The 15,159-nt window shown below is 39.7% G+C and overlaps 5 protein-coding genes across 8 annotated transcripts; 3 read left to right on the forward strand and 2 right to left on the reverse strand.

Annotated features, from left to right (window-relative positions):
• The first annotated feature begins 44 nt into the window (after positions 1-44).
• Positions 45-2,701, forward strand: LOC131429222 (uncharacterized). 2 transcript variants are annotated; one of them, XM_058593273.1, is made up of 4 exons: positions 45-275; positions 337-672; positions 1,186-2,005; positions 2,057-2,701. In XM_058593273.1, exons 1-4 carry the CDS (start codon positions 221-223, stop codon positions 2,628-2,630), a joined length of 1,785 nt encoding a protein of 594 aa, XP_058449256.1. In that variant the 5' UTR covers positions 45-220; the 3' UTR covers positions 2,631-2,701. The 2 variants fall into 2 exon arrangements, with proteins under 2 accessions (XP_058449256.1, XP_058449260.1); XM_058593277.1 differs by having other exon boundaries at positions 2,088-2,268.
• On the reverse strand, positions 2,598-5,662 carry LOC131429213 (leucine-rich repeat-containing protein 40). Its single transcript, XM_058593266.1, has 7 exons — positions 5,304-5,662; positions 4,474-4,664; positions 4,191-4,394; positions 4,008-4,131; positions 3,299-3,953; positions 2,860-3,240; positions 2,598-2,803 (listed from the first exon to the last, which is right to left on the reverse strand). Exons 1-7 carry the CDS (start codon positions 5,464-5,466, stop codon positions 2,698-2,700), a joined length of 1,824 nt encoding a protein of 607 aa, XP_058449249.1. The 5' UTR covers positions 5,467-5,662; the 3' UTR covers positions 2,598-2,697.
• A 3,406-nt stretch (positions 5,663-9,068) lies between these two features.
• LOC131429242 (carotenoid isomerooxygenase) lies at positions 9,069-12,190 on the forward strand. Of its 3 annotated transcripts, XM_058593298.1 has the most exons (5): positions 9,505-9,902; positions 9,967-10,238; positions 10,297-10,443; positions 10,505-11,902; positions 11,973-12,190. In XM_058593298.1, the coding sequence occupies exons 1-4, from the start codon at positions 9,558-9,560 to the stop codon at positions 11,859-11,861; spliced, it is 2,121 nt and encodes a 706-aa protein (XP_058449281.1). In that variant the 5' UTR covers positions 9,505-9,557; the 3' UTR covers positions 11,862-11,902; positions 11,973-12,190. The 3 variants fall into 3 exon arrangements, with proteins under 3 accessions (XP_058449286.1, XP_058449281.1, XP_058449273.1); XM_058593303.1 differs by lacking the exon at positions 9,505-9,902 and adding an exon at positions 9,069-9,207 and having other exon boundaries at positions 10,505-12,190; XM_058593290.1 differs by having other exon boundaries at positions 10,505-12,190.
• LOC131429256 (adenosine deaminase 2-like) lies at positions 12,057-14,001 on the forward strand. The gene is given in 7 exon segments (XM_058593314.1): positions 12,057-12,190; positions 12,247-12,587; positions 12,589-12,608; positions 12,669-13,148; positions 13,208-13,344; positions 13,398-13,758; positions 13,824-14,001. Coding segments are annotated over 7 exon segments (1,518 nt in total). The 5' UTR covers positions 12,057-12,129; the 3' UTR covers positions 13,942-14,001.
• Positions 13,909-14,541, reverse strand: LOC131429267 (low molecular weight phosphotyrosine protein phosphatase 1-like). The gene is made up of 3 exons (XM_058593322.1): positions 14,514-14,541; positions 14,106-14,452; positions 13,909-14,041 (listed from the first exon to the last, which is right to left on the reverse strand). The coding sequence occupies exons 1-3, from the start codon at positions 14,536-14,538 to the stop codon at positions 13,919-13,921; spliced, it is 495 nt and encodes a 164-aa protein (XP_058449305.1). The 5' UTR covers positions 14,539-14,541; the 3' UTR covers positions 13,909-13,918.
• Between the last annotated feature and the right edge of the window lie 618 nt (positions 14,542-15,159).

A 15,159-nucleotide genomic window follows, 5' to 3' on the forward strand; every position in this document is an offset into this window, starting at 1 on the left:
GTCGTCTCACGGTAAAAAGTATTATCTCATCTTGAAGCGTATAATCATCGTAGCTTCGAAGCGTTCTAAGCTGTAAGCATCGCCCGGGTCAGTGCGATTAGTACATTGTTAGTATCCACTGGCGCATCACTTGATCTAGTCGTGAGCTTGAGGCTCTTCTCGTACCACTTGGGATTTCTGTATCAGTATAATTAATTCTAGTCATCGATCACGTATAGTTATGCAAATATTCCAAGCTTTGCTGTTGTTTGCATTTTACTTTCACTTATCGTTAGGTTGGTATGAACATCAATTCGAAGATTTACGATTCGTAATTGTAGATTTCAAATGTCACAGGAATCACGCACAAATGCTCCCACTCTTGGGTATTCAAAAAAATCCTTGGTTTACGCCCTGTACAAGGACACAGGTCGAACGAGGCAATAGCCGTACATCCGTTATATGCCGCCACTAGGTCTACAGATGAAGCGGTTAATGTAAAATGTGCACGACTTTGCCGCGAAGATCCAGTATGCCACGGGTACCTGTTAGTCTTCAGTCAAAATACTTGCTACGGCTATACCAGTGATCGGTCCGCGGTGGGACAAACCCGCTACGACTACATTGACAGCAACAACCATCAATTACTGCCCGACGTAAACGTTGCATATTTCGTGAAAAGTTGCCTGAACGGTTAGTATACGAGTACAGTTTTTGATAACAATCTCCAAGAAATCACTTCCATTGTTGGCAAAGGTCAGTCAAGTTGAATTCTATGTTAACTGTCGGAAATTATGAAGTTGGTTCACATTTTTTTCCGTAGTTCGACTTTACTTATTTCTTTGCTATAGGGGAAGACAATTTAGCTACCGATTTGAGACAAAATATTATCAATGAATGTAAACGAATTCTTATCATATTGGAATATGATTTTTGACACGTATACGGAATTATGCTAAGAATATTCAACATTGAATTTCAAATGCAAACTTTTTTGTTTTTGTGAACAGCTAATTTTCCTAGCCTAAGTCATCAAGGTAACACTAATTTTCCCAGGCGAGTCACAAGATTGAGTAACAGAGCAAAGCATGATAATTACAATTGCATATTGAACTCCGCTCGGACTTGGCTCTTCAGCTAGACGTACACGTGAAGACTCGTTTTTTTTTGTCAGTCGATTTACAAATGCAATTATCTCTCTTTCAGTGTCATCTGAATGCGCCAGCCGCAAGTTATTCCCGGTTGTGGTGATTCCGGGTTCCAGCTTGATAGGACACAACTCGGTGCAGCTTCCGCAGCTTGTGTCACGAGATGATTGTGCAGATGCCTGTCTCCGGGAGCAACGTTTCACGTGTCGATCAGCAAGATTTGTACACTCGTTTCGGAACAACAGACATCGATTGAGCACGAAGATCTACCATGGCAAAGAAATTGGACAATGCTTTCTCAGTCAGGCAAACAAATTCACCAACCCGGAATCGTTCACGTACGGTTCGGAAGATGAAGACTACTTAGAAAATCAGTGTCAAGATCTACCTCGTAGTGACGCGATTTGTTCTTTCGAGCAAAATCACGATAAAGCATTTGTTTATGCCGATGATTCAATGATCGTGTCAGGTGAGAAAAGCTGTATCGAGCGTTGTTTGAACGAGGATCGTTTTGCTTGTTTAGGATATACGTATTATAAGACACCCAAGGGGGGAGGATCTTCGACCTGTTTTTTACACTCTGATGATTTAACATCGTTGGGCCCAAAGGCGGTGCGAGTGCTGCACGATTCAGTGTATGCCAAGAGAGTAAAATGTTTGTCGATAGAGGCCCAGTGTCAAAGCAATCTGTTAGAAGTTGGTTTTAATCCATCATCATCCGAATTTCGCGGAAGAATTTACTTGGATACACCAAACGTAAACTGCAGTCTTGAATCATCGAGCAATGAGACGAGGATCCTCACAATCGCTACTGGAAATGAGCTTATTGAATCCCGTTGTGGCATCAGAAGAGCATTTATTAAGGAAAACATGAACAGGTGAGTCGATTTCTTCATCATTCAAGCCATTTTTTTACTACTTTTTTTCAGTTTCCTAATATTTGCACACGTGTATCTTCAGCAAGATCCCGTGGTACGAACGCAATCTGATAGACTCCTGAAAATGGGATGCATCAATCATTCCGGGTCATCCAATATGACGGCTTTAATGAACAACATGCCGATGAAATCAACCGTCGACTTCATTCCCCACAGACAATCATTTAGTTTCGGCTCGACAAAAATCAGCAACAGCAGTGACAATATTGTCAAACACGTAACTATTAAACTATTGGATGTTGCAACGCAAGCAGAGGTGTTTGAGGCAATTCTTGGTCAGCTCATAGAAATGCGAATAGTGTCAGAGAATCCCGACTTCGATTTGATGCCGTACAATCTGTATGCGTTCTCGTCAAGCCAAAGTCTACAACTTTTAAATGAAAAAGGATGCGCTGTGAACAGACAACTTTTCGACGGTTTTCAGATACGAAAAACATCTTCCGGTGTTACGTTGCATACGCGGTTCCATGCGTTTATGTTTCCAGGTTCAATCGAATTGAACTTTAGGCTTGAAATCAAATTTTGCTACGAGTTGTGCCCAAAAGCGGTGTGCTTCTATCAATAAAATTTATTCGTAACTGAAAGCTATTCTTTGTTCTACCATGAAACAACTATTGTAACAAAAATTTGCTTTAATTTGGTATCCTGTCCCTTAAATAGGCCATAATGGATTCGGTTCCTTTCGCAATAATTTGGTGACGTGGTTGTCGAAAACTGTTTCCTACTAATTCTAGTGTCCTAAAAAAGTTTATTGAATTAATGACTAGTTTTGACATTGATCTTACCTAACCTACGTAATATTCTTCAACGTGCCGAGCATCGGTGGAACTTGCTTGATATTGTTATTGGACAGATCCAGCGTAGACAATCGTGGAAGAGATCCCAGTCCATGTTCTGTAGCATCAATATCTTCGATTTTGTTATCGCGAGCTAGAAAAATTTCTAGCCCCTTTAATTCATAGACGCATGACGGAATGTGTTTCAGCTGATTGTTAGCCACATTCAGCTCTCGCAGGGTAATCAGTAAACCAACTACTTCAGGTAGATCGATCAGAAAATTGTTAGAAACATTTAAATAACTGATCCGATCAAACTGAGATAAGAAGGTTGGTAGAGTTTTGAGTGAATTGCAACTAATGTTCAGCTCAGTTGTAAGATTTGCGAGATGCGATAATCTGCAGTCGAAAAAAAAGTTCTTATATGTTAAAAGACTGCGTATCAAATCGATCTTACCCAACGGGAACTTCTGTCAACTTATTCTTGCTAATATCAACGTTATGCACCGATGCATCATTCGCGTCCAAAAACACTTGCTCCGGAACATCTATCAGATTCTTATTGCTCACTATTAATGATCTTCCCTTCTTCATTTGGTACGTATCCGGAAAAGTGCTCTCTTCGAACGGAAACTTTGCCGTTTCGGTTCGTTTCCCTGGTCCATCCCGTTCTTTTAGAGTTTTCAGGATTCTTTGCGTTCCACATTGAATTATATCTCTGCGGATGGACCGAATCGGATTACCTTCTACTTGCAAACTCACCAAATGAGCCAGAGTCGACAGACAAGACGGCAAACTGCATATGGAGTTATTCGATAAATCCAAGCGAGTTAAACTCGCGAGTAGCGATATTTCATCGGGCAGTTTTTCTATCTTGTTGTCACGTAAGTCGAGTACTTTAAGTTGGGGCAAGTTTTCACAGAAATCTCCGGGAATGGTTTTGATGAAGTTATTTGCTATGTGAAGCTCCTTCAGTGCTTCACATCCGGTGAAATCAGGCAATTCTTCAATGTCGTTATGCTGCACGTACAGACATTCCAATTTACGTAACTCGCCCATTACAGGCGGCAGCTGTTTCAAATCATTTTTGGTTAACTCCAATTTATTTAGGTCTATCAACAAAAAGGACACAGTTAGTTTTGTTTAATGTGAAAATGAGAACTTACTTCGCAAATTGACTATATCATTTGGTAGTTCAACGAGCCGGTTATTATTCAGGGTTAACTGCTGTAAACGGACCAGAAACCCGATGCCTCCCGGTAATGAGTTAAGACTGTTAAACGAAATGTCCTACCGAAGGATAAGCTGTGTTAGTTTCATGAGTACTATTCCTGATAACTATTGATTACCAGCACTTCTAACATGATCAAATCACTGACGTTACTGTGAATCTCAGCAAACTCATTATGTGACAAATTGAGATTTTTGAGTTCCTTCAAGTTGAAGAAACTTTCCGGAAGTTCTGTTAGCTTGTTACGACTCAGACTAAGCTTTGTTAATTTCACCAGACAACCAATTCCCTCCGGTAAAGCGGTTAAGGCATTATCTTGCAGCTAGAATAATTCATAGTTAACAATTTGTTCGCTGAATTAAAGGTTTAATAATATTTAATGTTAAATCCATTTCACTCACATTCAACACCGTCAAATCGACCAGATTCCTCACATTATCACTTATTACAGTGAGCGCATTCGAGCTTAGATCCAAATTTGTCAGCGTCTTCTGATTCCACCAGCTGTCCTCGTCGTTCGTGCGATCAAGGTCGTATCGCACGTCCTTGTCGCAATCCTCAGAATCGCTTAGATTCCATAACTTCTCCGGCACTAAAAATACAACAGTTCAAAACAAGCAAAATTAGCAATCTAGTGCGTCCGTGGTGAACTGACCGCGAATCTTCCGATAACGGCGCTTCGGATAGGGAATCCGGGTATGCGATCTCCTCATTGCGCTTGTAGGCTGTTCAACACTCAGACTGTACCACATCTTCTTCTAACTTAATCTACTAGCGATATCCAAAAAATTTTCAACATAAATCTTTAAAGCCAATAAGAAGATCGACCGGGATTCAGAAAAAAATACTTTCAACCACTGACTTCTAGTTTAAAGCGCAAACACGAACGGCGCAATTCCTGACGCTAATGATCTGAACACTTGATCGGAACAATGCCAAATGCAAGATTCCTAGCGGATCGTTCGACTGTTGTTTGAAAATCACCGAATCATGAAATTGGATTTTTGTTCAGATTATGGCATTGCGCTCCGGAAAATTTGGTCGCGCTCGACAAAGTTACACCCATTCAAAGCTAAAGCTGCATTAAAATGCATTCAAGCGAAACCAAATCTGCCACAAAACTAGAGCTACTATTCTTGCATCATTAATCGTGTCCACAATGTACATAACTACGTTATGGTTTGATACACCAGCAATGGGGGCCACACAAACGAATTTCAAGGACTCTTACCTGTAGCAAGGCCCTGTCCGGCAAGGTTCAGTACGCCAGTTTTGAGAGCCTGTTTAATCTTCACTTTGCTCAGCACTTTGTCATCTTCGTCTTTATTTTGCCAGTGAAAAACAGGATTGAGCTCTTGCTGGCGGATTCGACTGCGTGCGATATGCGGCTTCATGGCTGTCTTCTGCGAGGAAACTTCTGGTGCTTTTGAATGATGAACCGGAGATCGCTTGTTTTCAGGTTTTGTTTGCGTCAGTCATGTTTTTAGTCTTTTGTTTTTGTTTCACATATGCGTGATGCGCGATTGATAGTGTTATTCAACTATTTCTCACTTGCAAAAATGATCTGCAATTGGATTCCTACAGAATGTAATGCTGCCGCACTACGTAACCGTGCAACTTGAACAACAATCCAAAAGCTATTCAAAAGATATTAACATTAAAATTTGGGTTAAAAATGAACATTTGACGAGTAACGGCTACTGACTAACGAGACAAACGCTTTATCTCCTAAGCCACCAATTTAAATATGACAAAAATATTCTCGAATAAGTTTTCCTTTCACATTGTACATTGATCCTACATATATTTAAAAATCATTAAATCTTCAATTATGCATAGCCATTACAAGTTTTCCCATTGGTGTTGTATATTCGTAACTACAACCGGGTAAAAGCAAGTATCAAGGTATGCTCATCGACGAGTGTTGCCTGGTGGTAAACACAGTAGCTCTGATTGCCACTGTGTTGCCAGATTGTGTTTTCTAGGGGATTTTACACGCTCATTAAAAGTTTAATTTAAATAATAATGTCATTTTCAATGATCATGTAGGTTCGAAAATAAAATCGGAGTGCATTCTAAATGATTCTCGATTAATAGTACTTCATCAATATCTTTTATTTTTAAGATATCTAATTTTCAATTATGCAAAAGTAAAAAAACCTGTTTTAATCCACCTAGTGGTGTAATGATGCCTTTCTCATATCAATCATCATATATAATACTGTGGTATTCTTCAAAATAATTTTCTTCGATTCTTAAAAGAATAACCGTAATCGGTTTGTTCGACCGTCTACTGATAAACTATCAATTGGAGAAGATTTGAGGTCGATTTAGAACACTTTTTACGGTTTTTCGTCCTTTTCAGTGATGGTATAAATTTTTTTACATACTTTACCCTATATTTCCGGATCCGGAAGTCGGATCCGGATGAAAATCAGGAATTTCGTATGGGACCACAAGACCTTTTATTTGAATCTAAGTTTGTGAAAATCGTTAATGCAAAAAAACGTTACACACACACATACACACACACCCACACACACACACACACACACACACAGAGATAGAGAGAGAGAGATTTTGCGTACTCGACGAACTGAGTCGAATGGTATATGACAATTGGCCCCCCGGGCCTCGGTTCAATAGTCGGTTTTTACAGTGATTGCATTACCTTTCTATATGAGAAAGGCAAAAATGACAGTTATTATTCTTTTACTATGGAAAAATCACAGTTGCAAACATCGTACAAGCGCAGACAAACAGGTTCGACGCCAAACATAACTTTTTCTATATCCGATACAAATACCCGAAACCCGGCCATCTCTAATCCCCATGTATGTTAGTTTCCAGTTTTTAGAAATTTGGAAATGAGTCGTCATAATAAGTTTAGGTTTTTCTGGCCCTATGGGCGAGGTTGAGAATCAAACCCAGACTGCCTAAAAACACTAGATAATCTAGATTTTCTCGGAGATGGCTGGACCGATACTCACAAACCGAATTTTACCCGCATCGAACTTCCAATTTGGGAGTAACGGGGTAAAATTTACCGAATTTCTTCAACTAAGATTGAAATGAAATGCCATATATCTCATACTTTGTTATTTGATCTTATTTTGATCGAACTTCCTGTTCCGAAGCAATGGTGTAAAATGTGCAAACAAATTTGAAAAATGTACTCGATTTTCTCAGAGACCGCTCAATAAATTTGCATAAGAGTACCTTATAATCATACCGAAAATCACTCCAATTTCTCAGAAACTGCTAGGCCGATCTTTGAGAATTCAGATTTGACAACAGCCAGGAAAGCTGGGAGTGGAAAAAACGGATCTCAGGAACCACCAGAAGGACGCGAAGGTGAAGAAAAATTTTGCAGAACAGACCAGATCTTTCGCAACGTACTACTGTGGCTAGAAAAAAAGTCTTCAACTTTCGTGCATACCAGACACCGGTAAGGTATGAAGTCATGCAATGATACACAGAATGTTACGACTAAAATCCGAACTCGGAAGTTGTATCGTGGACTGAACAGTATCCCGGAATATCTTGTTATACTGCCATGTAATGGAACGGAGTAGAGGAACATTTCAGAACGAAGAAAAAGGCCAAAATCCGATAGAAATATTTGGTTAGGCAAGCAATATGCAGCTGTGATCAATTAAGCCAAATCTTCATTTTTAACGAAACGGTAAACGAGGAAATATACAGTGAAGAATGCTAGAAAAAGCGATTGTTACCGTTTTTACGCAGCCAGGACGCTTCCTAGCTATTCTAGCTCGATTTAGCATCTTGTTACTACGCCAACGACGTTTGAATGGTACAAAGCGAAATAGTATCAAAGTATCAACCTAAATGCTCGGAGTTGCGACCTATATTAACAAGCTACAACTAAAAAAAAATTCGAAAATCTTGGACAAAAGCAACGTTGCAGAGAAATCTTCACAGATCCTGGTGGCTGGAGTAAACTCAGAAGTTCGTAGCTTATTCATGCAACCTTATTAAGTAACAGTAATTAGTTCTAAGATTAAGAATAATGTACAATTAAAGTATAAAAAATGCTTCTTGGATTGAACTTGTTTGATTGTTTTATTCCAAATTTAATTCGTCCAGATTTTGTCGCGAACAAGTCTTATCAGTCCTATATAGAATGTCGCCATAATAGAATTAGCTAGATGAATAATACCTCTTCTTACTATATTTTCAAAATTTACAATCATAATGGCAAGTTTGTTCAGTAATCAGAAATCACAGCAATTTGGCTCAAACGGCACGCTCTTCGTGTTTTATCCGGTATTTGCTTATTCGTTCCTACCCGTGAGTTGTCATAATATTCTTGATGCAAAATAGGGAAGGGAATTGCGATAGTATGGGAGGAGTAGGATCGAAAGACGACACAAAAATATACAGTAAGCAGTTTGAAACTTACAGGTAGTATAAAACTACATGCAAGAGTGCTGAGAACTCTTTACCGCATTGAGTAAAAAACCCCAAAAATATTTCAGTCGCCTAATGAACGGTTCATCTATAGAACATTAACCGAAAATAAAATGACAATGACAATTGTTCAGTAAAATTAGGAAAACATCAATTCTTGTTTGTCTCACAGGACAATTTGCCTTAAAGTAACATCGAAATTTCGTGCAACAGCACCAATGCTTAGAATTTGATAGCGCAAAAAATCCATTCGTTTTTTTCAACAGTTTATGACTATCAAACAAGACTTTATAAAACTTCAGCGGACATTATCGATTTACCTATGTTATGAGAACACGTCCAAATGAACTAACTTACAAAATGTTTTTGAAACCTTAATCGAGAACCGAGTCAATGTTGTCACAACGAAGTTCGCTGTCAAACGTAGCTCCCCCTACTTTCGGTATCACCAAGGTCACGCTTTGAACATTCTATCCCCACCGTAATCCGATGGAATTAAATAAGTGATTTAGCTGACCATCCTATGTTGTACATAAATCGTTGGTGCAATTTACAACTGATTGGTTATTCTAACTGACAAGGTTGAGATGAACCGACCGAAATCAAAAACATGGGGTTGAACAAATATAGTGATGCAATAGTTACGAATCTGATAACATTTTCATAACATTCCCTGAAGACTGCCAATGGATATACAGAATGTGGTAAGGGAAAGTAAGATATTGTGCAACACCAACTAGCATTTAGCTAAAAGCACGTGAGTAAACATTTGCCTTCTATTCGCGTGATGTCGATCCGAACAGGGAATCCACAAGAGTGCATACGAACAGAACCGGAAGGTAATACCATAGCGAATAAGTCTCTTGATTTACCTCTCGTGCACTCCAAAAAAATGGTTGCAATCAAATTGGTCATATAATTAAGCGATCAACGGTGAACAATTTTCGGAGTGTTTGCTACCTTCAAGTCGCATATTTTGTTATAAAAGCAGCGTTTTCTGGAGGCTACCGCTTACACGCCATTTGCTTTCAAAACAAGTTACTTATCGAACGACATGAACATATCGGTGGAGAAACCGGAACTGGTCATCATGGAATCCCCATGTCCCAGTCCGGATGTGGAGAAAGTGTTTAATATGGATTTTTTAACGATCAACGGTCGCTTCACACCAATATCCGCTCGGTCGTCTGCATGTTCGACGCGATGTGTTAGCATGTGTACATCACCAGTTCCTCCCGGTATCGAAAATGAAGACGACGGTTTGCCAATAAACAATTGTAACTTGCAGGCCTGCGAAGTACCAGGTCGGGCCACTCCGATTTTCACCTGGAATCCGCTTCCTACAGGCAGTAGTATTGTGTATGTGAAGAACAAAGATAGTGAAGTGAAATTTTCCAGGGTGATATTTGTTTAAATGGGTTTTCTTTCAACGTTGAATACATTTGCTTCATGATTATTTACAGTTTGAAGAAGAATCCTCGGGTACTGCTAGTTCTGCGGTCAGTGACACCGAAGAGGAAGGACCAAAACAGCATAAGGATCACTATCCAAATTGTGATGTAAACGTTTGGTTACGTTCATGTGAACAGGAAATTGTAGAACCGATCGCGGGTAAAGTGACGGGAGTTATACCGGATTGGTTGAATGGGAGTCTTCTACGGAACGGCCCAGGAAGTCTGAAAGTTGGAGAAATGACATTCAACCATCTGTTCGATAGTTCTGCGTTGTTGCATCGGTCCGTGATAGATAGGCTGAGGTTATTTTGAATTAAAATATAATGCAGTATTTTGCAGGTTCAACGTAGAAAATGGTCAGGTTTCTTACCAATGCCGGTTCCTGAAATCGGATGCCTACAAGAAAAACACTGCTGCCCAACGAATCGTGGTTACCGAGTTTGGCACTAAAGCCGTCCCTGACCCATGTCACACAATTTTTCACAAGTTAGCTCGATAGGAGGTAAAAAAAATTGATCGTGGAAATTAATTTGTTGTGACTTTCTAGGATAAACGCAATCTTTGCTAAGCCAGGCGAGAACAACTCCGACAACGCAATGATTTCGATTTATCCCTTTGGCGATGAATATTTCGCATTTACCGAGAGCCCCATTATTCACAAAATTAATCCCGAAACACTGAACACCGATGCCAAACTTAACGTGTCTGACTACGTTGGAATCGTGAATCATACATCGCATCCGCACGTCATGTCCGATGGAACGGTTTATAATTTGGGCTGTTCGATCACAAAAACTGGTCCAGCCTACACCATTATTTGTTTCCCGAACGGAGAGGACATGTTCGAAAATGCCCATATTGTGGCATCGGTTCCTGCTCGTTGGAGGTTTCATCCTGGTTACATGCATACCTTCGGGATTACGGAGAACTTCTTCATTGTGGTCGAACAGCCACTTAGCGTTTCCGTTCCGTCGATGCTGGTCAATCAAATGATGAACGAACCGATGGCCGCCTCGTTGAAGTGGTATCAAAACGAGCAAACTTTTATATACCTGTTGGATCGCGATACAGGTGAATTGAAACACACCTACCACGTCGAACCGTTTTTCTATCTGCACATTATCAATCAATATGAGAAAGATGAACACATCGTGTTGGATATATGTTGCTACAAAGATCCATCAATGCTGAACTGTATGTACATTGACACCATGAAAAACATGCAACAGAATCCGGACTATGCAAAAATGTTCCGTGGTCGTCCGTTGCGTTTCGTTTTGCCACTGAATTATCAGGACGCTTTGAAGCGTTCGACATCCAGCATTTTTTCCATAAAACGATCTTTTTCCAGTTTAATCAAGAAGCTTTCCGTTGGCGAAGATTATGATAGCGGGAAGCGGAACACTAATGACAGCAACTTAACTTTGCGAAACCTAGTCACTCTTGAAAACACCAAAGCTACAGCATATGTAATGCCGGATGGGACGGTGTTTTGCAAGCCACAACTACTATGCGATCTGGGTTGTGAGACGCCCCGAATATTCTACGAACAACATTTGGGTCGTGAGTACCGATACTTCTATGCAATCAGTTCCGATGTTGATGCCGATAATCCCGGAACTCTGATTAAGGTTGACGTGGTTAATAACACCAAACAGACGTGGTGTGAAGAGAATGTTTATCCAAGTGAACCAATTTTCGTACCGGATCCGGATCCACAGTCGGAGGACGATGGCGTTGTACTGGCAGCGATGGTTTGGGGTCGCGAAGAGGAAAATCGTGTCGGTTTGCTAGTGCTGGATGCAAAGTCATTCACTGAAATTGCCAGAAGTGAGTTCACTACTCCCGGGCCGGTGCCCAAATGTCTACATGGATGGTTTCGAGCAACCAAAAAAGCAGATTAATCTATCACCAATGCTCGTTAGTCACCTGAAGTGCGAACGTAGTAAATAATCATACCATTTGTCAAACAAATTGACGTTCGTTAACAGCTCATTAAATATTTATTCATTCAGAATATCCACACTCCACACAAAGAAAAACAAACCTATTTAAATGAATCCGATGGCGTGAAATGTGTTTTTATACGCATGAACTGAGAGTTACTACCGATTTCGCGAATTCGACCGATTTGTGTTAGCATTTCTAGTTCCAGTTTTATCTTTATCCGACATGATTGGGGAGCTAGTCATAGTTTCACTGTGCACAATTTTCGTTCAAGCTGTGTCAAATGGTAAGTCTGAGCGTGAGCCTCTGAATCAACCAAATGCAAATTGCTTTCATTTTAAGAATATAACAACAAGCGTCAAGCAATAATAGATGCCGAGAACAAATACGCAACTGGAGGCCATTCATTTCTCACGGCGAAAGAGTCCCAAGCAAATAAAATACTGCTGAGCTTGAAGAATCAGTCGATCAGCGATGGAATAATTAATCCTGATTCGTATGCTCCGGGAATGCATTTTTTTCACGCCAAACATTTGATTGATAGTAGCGATATTTTTAAAATTATAAAGGCTATTCCCAAAGGCTCAGTGTTGCATCTGCATAACGTGGCGGCTGTTAGTTCGGAATGGATTATCAAAAATCTGACATATCGCCCGGAAGCGAAACTTTGTGAGTCGAACGGTAAATTTTTTTTTCACTACAAGGTACGTAAATTTATACCGGCACCATAATGTGCAATCAATGAGTTTGGAATTTTTCTTTAGAATATCGCACCATTGTCCAAAAGAATCTGTCAAAAGTATTCAACAGTTGCGAAAAGAAAACGGAACAGAAGAATCGTTTGACATTTGGTTGGAATCGCTTATAAATTTGAAACTTCGAAATCCCGACCTGATGCGCAGATCCATAAACCACGTATGGGATGAATTTGAACAGATGTTTTCAGCGCTCAAAGAAATGGTTTCTTATAAACCGTTTTTCGAAGATTTTCACAAGCAGCTTCTGAAAGAATTTTACGAGGATAATGTTCTTTACATCGAGCTTCGAATGTCACTCTCGCGTTTGTACGATGAAAATGACAGAACGTATGATGAATTTGAAGTAGCAAAAATAATTGGCAAACTTGTGGAATCATTCAAACAGGAAAATTCGGATTTTATGGGAGCAAAAATTATCTATTCAAAACATCGTGGGATGGACAACAAAGCCGCTCAGGATCAATTGAACACGTTCGCAAACTTGAAGTAAAGGAAAAAACAAAACAAGTTGATTTCTTCAAAATAAAAATATTTTTCCTTATTAGCAAGGACTTTCCCAACTTGGTGATTGGATTTGATCTTGTGGGACAGGAAGATATCAACCAACCACTGTCGGTATTTATGGACGAACTGCAAACATCTCAAAAGTCGACGGCTTACTTTTTCCATGCAGGAGAAACAAGTACCACACAATGATTAGTTAGTGCACAATAAACCTTTTTTTCTCTCTTACAGACGGATATGGAAGTGCTGCCGATCTTAACTTGGTAGACGCCATGATTTTAAACACACGACGGATCGGTCACGGTTACTCTCTGTACAAACATTCCGTGCTTTGGCGAGCGATTAAGAGTAAAGGTATTGCACTGGAAGTTTGTCCCCTGTCCAACCAGGTACTGCGGCTGGTGGACGACCTTAGAAATCATCCGGCTGTGTTTTACGTGTCGGAAAACATTCCTATTGTAATATCCTGTGACGATCCAGGATTTTGGGACAGCAAAGGCATCAGCTATGACTTTTACTATGCGTTTATGTCAATTGCATCAAGCTCGGCTGGAATCGGATTTCTCAAACAAATTGTATGGGATTCGGTTCGGTAACTTGAATTGATATATTGGTCTAAATACTGTACAATTTGGTAAATAAAAAATCTTATTCTAGGTATAGTTCACTAACAACACAAGAAAGGCAACAGTTCTCGCAAACATTACAAGCTCGGTGGGATAGCTTTATGGACGAATTGATAGCCGGAAAACTTATTGCAAATGATTGTGTTTAGAATTTTCACTTAATTGGTTTGAATGTTTTTGTTGAATAAAATTTCTACAACATATTACAATTTGATCGTAGCACTTTCTGAAGCCATGAATACCTCGCTCCTGTCAGTGAAAATAAGCAAAAGGTCAATCGTCCTTCCTTTTAAATTAATTGGAAAATACTCACAAAATAAGGATCGAAAATAATCTTATCCAATTCCTTCATTCTATAATTTCCCAAAAGTTCAATCCTGGCTCGGCAATGCTCGGGGGCCAAACGGTGTAAATCGTTCATATTGCTCTCATCCATCCCAAAAATGTAATCAAATTGCTTAAAATCATCCGACGTGATCTGCCTACCAACATGATTGGAATCTAGAGAATTCTCTCGTAAAACGGCCAGGCAACGTTCTTCCGGTGAGTAACCAACATTCCAATCAGCAATTGCCGCACTATCAACGGTCCAGTTTAGACCTTCGGTCATCACCATATGTTTCATAATTGCCTCTGCCATCGGCGAACGGCAGGAGTTCCCTAGCATGAAAAAAATAACAACTTCAGAAAATCCTCAATCAGCTGCTACTTATCAAATTACCGATGCACACGAAAAGGATCTTCATGTTGTTCAGAACAGCTGTCGAACTGGCATAAGTGTCCTAAAATTACAGTAGCACTACCTATTCAATGAAAACTGAGCTAGACTTTGTGTGTGATTCAGAGCGAAAATAGAATTGCCTTATTGCAAGTGCAAGTGATAGTCGGAAATTGCCGATCTCTTCAACTAAAAGGGTATGAAAAAAATACTCATCACTATACGATAGGGGAATCTTTCGACTCACAAAATTAATTTGAAAAAAAAAAATACATTTGGTTACACTGCCCAGTTTGGCGGTTCAACGCATAGGACGCTGGTCTTACAAGCCAGTTGTCGTCGTATGTTCGAACCCCGACCTGGAGGGATTCGTAATAGGACCGTAGAACTAGCCATGCAATGATTCTGTACGCTATGAATCGGCTGCGAAACCTGTTGAAACAGAAAAGTCAAATTCCAGAAAAGGAATGTTATGCTAAGACTGAGTGTGGTACGGAAAATGCACACATTAGTTTTTTTTTCAGAAAAATTTCATTTGCTTGTACATCGGAATTAATTACTTTATATAAATAAAGGCTATGCAATCAAGGCCGGCAGAATCGAATGTCAGAATCCAGATATTTCTCTCTCCCTGATTGATTTTCAAAAA

Source organism: Malaya genurostris, chromosome 1 (genome assembly GCF_030247185.1).
Source record: "Malaya genurostris strain Urasoe2022 chromosome 1, Malgen_1.1, whole genome shotgun sequence".
NCBI classification, from domain to species: domain Eukaryota; kingdom Metazoa; phylum Arthropoda; class Insecta; order Diptera; family Culicidae; genus Malaya; species Malaya genurostris.